General features: G+C 30.8%; 1 protein-coding gene across 1 annotated transcript; it reads right to left on the bottom strand.

Annotated features, from left to right (window-relative positions):
* Window positions 1–375: 375 nt before the first annotated feature.
* LOC108449986 ((+)-delta-cadinene synthase isozyme XC1) lies at window positions 376–3,438 on the bottom strand. Its single transcript, XM_017747395.2, has 7 exons — window positions 3,200–3,438; window positions 2,835–3,099; window positions 2,362–2,734; window positions 1,794–2,012; window positions 1,545–1,683; window positions 1,132–1,380; window positions 376–873 (listed from the first exon to the last, which is right to left on the bottom strand). The coding sequence occupies exons 1-7, from the start codon at window positions 3,323–3,325 to the stop codon at window positions 580–582; spliced, it is 1,665 nt and encodes a 554-aa protein (XP_017602884.2). The 5' UTR covers window positions 3,326–3,438; the 3' UTR covers window positions 376–579.
* Between the last annotated feature and the right edge of the window lie 922 nt (window positions 3,439–4,360).

A 4,360-nucleotide genomic window follows, 5' to 3' on the forward strand; every position in this document is an offset into this window, starting at 1 on the left:
TATTTTAATAAATCAAACCTCTTATTAAAACAATTAAATTACGAGGTGATCCAACTACACCTCCTGAAAGTGATTGATAGCGTTTCTATTTTAGTTCTTTAAAAATAATAAAAATTGATTTCAAAAAGGATTTCAAAAAGCTACAAATTAGATGAGTGTTAATTAATGTAGGCATTTCATATTTGATATTAGTAAATTATAACTTTGAATAAATGAAAACCTATCTCTTAAGTGGTAATTTTACTGGATTCTTTTTCCTATTTTGATCCCATTTATGATATTTGTTACTCTTCCTATTCTCATACTATATATATTCATGAACGCCATTAAATAAATAAACAATTAAAAGAAAAGAAAATATGAAACAGAAGAAAGTTTTCCTTGAAAATAGAGCAGGACTTTGATAGTAAAAAGGTAGAAAAAAACTTCATTGGATTAATACAAGGTAGTGAATACAAATATAATCAATTTGGACTTTTTCTTTATATGATAAGTAAGAATATTATAAAAACATTATTACTTAAAATTTAATATTTATTCCTTAAGGAAAAAGCTTGAAAAGGAAATTTTAATATAATTTCAAACTGCGATTGGCTCAATCAGCAATGAAGTAATTCCACCCTTGGCCGCTTTTCCAACATATGTATAGCCATCTCCTTCTCTGTAAAGCACATCCATCACCCTTGCAAGGTTTAGGCTACGATTCAAAACCTCTGTTGGCATTTCTGTTGGTTTCAAAAACTCTTGATTTACATCCTTCCACGCGCTCTCAACATGCTTGTTGAATACATCATATGCCTCTTGTGCTGTTACACCATATTCTTCCATGTAACACTCGATTGTTGAGCAATCGTCTTCTCTCCTATGCTTGAACTGCAACCATAATAAAATCAAAATTATTCTATCACTATATACCCTAAAATCTATCATATTATTAAACTATATTTTTTTAAAATGAAACTAGATTTATTTTCTTATTTTTCGATTTAAGACTAAACATTTGATATGCGAAAATTATATTTTAATTGTTTCAGAACATGATAAAAACCATCATTTAATTTTGTTACAAAGACATTCAATTATTGAGTTAAGAGTTAGGTTTCTTGTGATTATATAAATATATTATTATACCTTGTGTTCAGCAACATCATCCATAAACCTACAAATAATTGTGGACGCTTGAATGATCTTAGGGTCACTAGCTGCCCATTTAAAGGTCTCTGGTGTTACGATATCTCCCATGCCGACGAAAGATGTAATAGCAAGCATGGCATAACCACAAGTTGGCAATGCATTAGCCTTAAACTCCTCGAATGATGGTTTATAGTTTTGAAGAGTCCATTTGGCCTCCACAAGGTAAGATTGAGCAAGTCGTATCATCTGAGGCAACAAAATCCCAACAATTATCACTAATTCAATTAAAATTCAATAATAATATTTAAATGATTATTTATTGTTATTCAAGTTAGTTGTTTATTCAAATATAGAATTTAGCTAAGATCTTATCTCTTTTGTATAAAATAAATGTTTGCAGATGTACATACCGCATTCTTCGCATACTCGACACGATATTGTCTCCCATGCTCAGCCACCAATTGTACCATTTCTTCATAAACATCTAATAGTGCCTTGTAGCTTGGTTTCATGTATTCAGGAAGTTCATCTATACATTTGATATCCCACCTGAATCCACCCTCAATGTTATATTTGATCATTCCTTGTAATATATACTTGAATGTTCACTTGAACTAAAGAAACCTAACCTATTACCAGCAAAATTAAAGAAAACTAACCTCTCAATTGCATTTGTATAGGGAATGAGCTCTTCATATGTTGCATATGAGTCATATGTATCATCTACAATGGATGCCATTGCTATCACTTTTGTCAACATCTTTCTACCAAGTGAATATTGGGGCTCAAAGTACACTCCAGAGATCCAAAAATAACCTTCAACCACTCTATCTCTTGCATATGGCAACTTTCTTTGAAAGTCTAAATCCTTCCACCACCTAAAAAATCATATTATAAAAAACCCCATTAACGCAATGACTATTCAAAGTTTTAATTAGTTTCACATTCATGTTGTCAATGAGTAAATTGTTAGATTCTTAAGTCAATTGGGAACCTCAAATTATAAAAAAATATATAAGTAAAATGAAATAGGTGAAAAAGATGAATCTAAGGTTCATGCCATCACTTTTAACTTGTGTTTTTAATAAGATTCAAATATTAGCATTTGCAACTCGTCTCCTATTCTGAGAATGATGCCTCCTATAAATTCAACCCCCCCCTTCCACCAAAAAAATTAAAAAAAGATGAAAAAGAAAAAAAATGGGTGAAAGAGATTAAAAAACATACCTACAAATCTCACTTAGCTCTTTCCTATGCAAAAATTGTAACATGTTGAAATCGATCTTAGCAAACTCCAACAAAGCCTTATTATGGGACTCAATATCTTGGTATACTGAAAGATAGTGCCTTGCCTCAACCCTGGGCAAGCCTCTTCGAATTGATTGTTTCAAAGCATGAGAAACCTCTTCGGACAAAGGATGGTCCAAAGATGCTACTGCAAGGCTTAAATGGTTGGTGGTGAAAGAAATTGCTTCATCCAATATATCTTCCCCATGAACCCTCAAATAAGAAGCTTGGTAAAGTTCCAACAATCCTCGAACATCGCTTGTCACGGATGACTTGAAATTCCCTTGCTCATCTTTAAACTTGTTGAATACGTCTGAGATGAAATTACCCAAAATGAAATTTGTTATCAAATATTCCATGCTATTATATACTCAAGAAACTTAAAAACACCATGTTGTTGTTCCAATAATTACCGCATGAAACATTGTATCCATGCTCTCGGAGTAGTCGGAATCGAATGGATGTGGTGTAGAGGTCGTTCTCGGCATCATTGTTGTTATGGTAGATATTCTCTAGTTCATCTTCGATCTCCTTGGTGAAATGGTAACTCACACCCAGTCTTTGGACTGAATCAATGAAGGCTAACTTTTGGGTTGAATTAGCCATTGGTGCCACAATCATCTTCCTCACTTCTTCCTTCAATTGTTGGTGGCGCTTTGCAGTTTCAGCATCAATATTCTGCTCAAAATAATGAAAATTTTCTTCACATTGAATCACTAAATAATTAAACAAATAATCTGTTAAGATTATATGTCAATATACTCATATGTGTGTATACCTTGTCGGGACAATTGAGGAAGAGATCTCCCCAAATGCTAGGCTGAAAATCGGCTTTGGGACGCATTTCATCCTTATTGGAAGAAAGGGGTGATGAAGAAGGCATTTGAGAAACTTGTGAAGCCATTTCGATTGATCAAAAGCAAATATTGAAAAGCTGAATTTGCAGCCTTTTTTTGGTTTGCTCTTGAAATTTGGCACAGAATTTGTGTGAGGATAAGAGTGCAATTGTTGCATGTATTTATAGGTAAAAAGAAGTAATGGTGATTTTTAAGTCAAAAAAGGAGAACTTAAATTCAAGAAAACAAATATGGAAAACAAAGTGAATGTAGGGCCCATTGCATGAGAATTGGAAATAGATTAAAAGAAATGTTGATTTGTCTTTTGTTTGATTCTTTTCATTCAAAGTTGATGTCTGTAAAATATTAGTAGATAAATGTTTAGAAATGTATAATATCTTATGTAATGTATCAATTAAATCTTAAAAATTTCTTTGATATTAAATATGTTTAAAAAGAAATAATTACAGTAGTTAATAAAAAAAATGTACTTGGTTTAATGTAATCTTATGTAATGTATATAGAAGAGGTTAAAATTGAGTTTATACTTTTGGTTTATTCTTCATTGAATGAAATGTAAGGATGAAAGATGTTTGAGGGCATGACTGATATTAAATCTTTTCCTTGCTTTTGACATACTTTTAACAGAACTTTAAGTCCTCAATCCCCCAGCAGTCTCTATGACCAATCTTTTTATTACCGAAATTATTTTCTTAGGAAATAACAGTGTAGAGTAAGACTGCTATGACTCTATATTATTTAAAAATACTAACTTATTTAGATATAAAATTTTACTTAATAAAAAAATGTTTGTCATGCTGCTTTTTAATCCTACTCAATAATCAATTCTTTTTGTTTACTTATTAGCATTTTGAAATAAATAAATTTGTTACTTATTTGACCCGCTCTCTTTTGGATTTTTTTAATGGAATTTTACTCTGTTTAAGGGATCAATTTAAAAACTATGAAAAATAATGTTAATTTTGGGTATATAAAATTGGAAAATGGCATGTTTCACCCTTACTGATGTACCAAATATTCTTATATATATATGTAATAAAAATATTTTTGAAAATTTTAATAAACAAAATATTTTTGCTAAA

The sequence above is a fragment of the Gossypium arboreum genome, chromosome 5 (assembly GCF_025698485.1).
Source record: "Gossypium arboreum isolate Shixiya-1 chromosome 5, ASM2569848v2, whole genome shotgun sequence".
Taxonomy (NCBI): Eukaryota; Viridiplantae; Streptophyta; class Magnoliopsida; order Malvales; family Malvaceae; genus Gossypium; species Gossypium arboreum.

Coding starts and splice junctions, on each gene's coding strand:
- LOC108449986 (XM_017747395.2), bottom strand. CDS start 3,325: ATGGCTTCACAAGTTTCTCAAATGCCTTCTTCATCACCCCTTTCTTCC. Junction 2,013..2,361: donor GAGCTAAGTGAGATTTGTAG/GTATGTTTTTTA, acceptor ATGATTTTTTAG/GTGGTGGAAGGATTTAGACT. Junction 1,684..1,793: donor TATACAAATGCAATTGAGAG/GTTAGTTTTCTT, acceptor GGGTGGATTCAG/GTGGGATATCAAATGTATAG.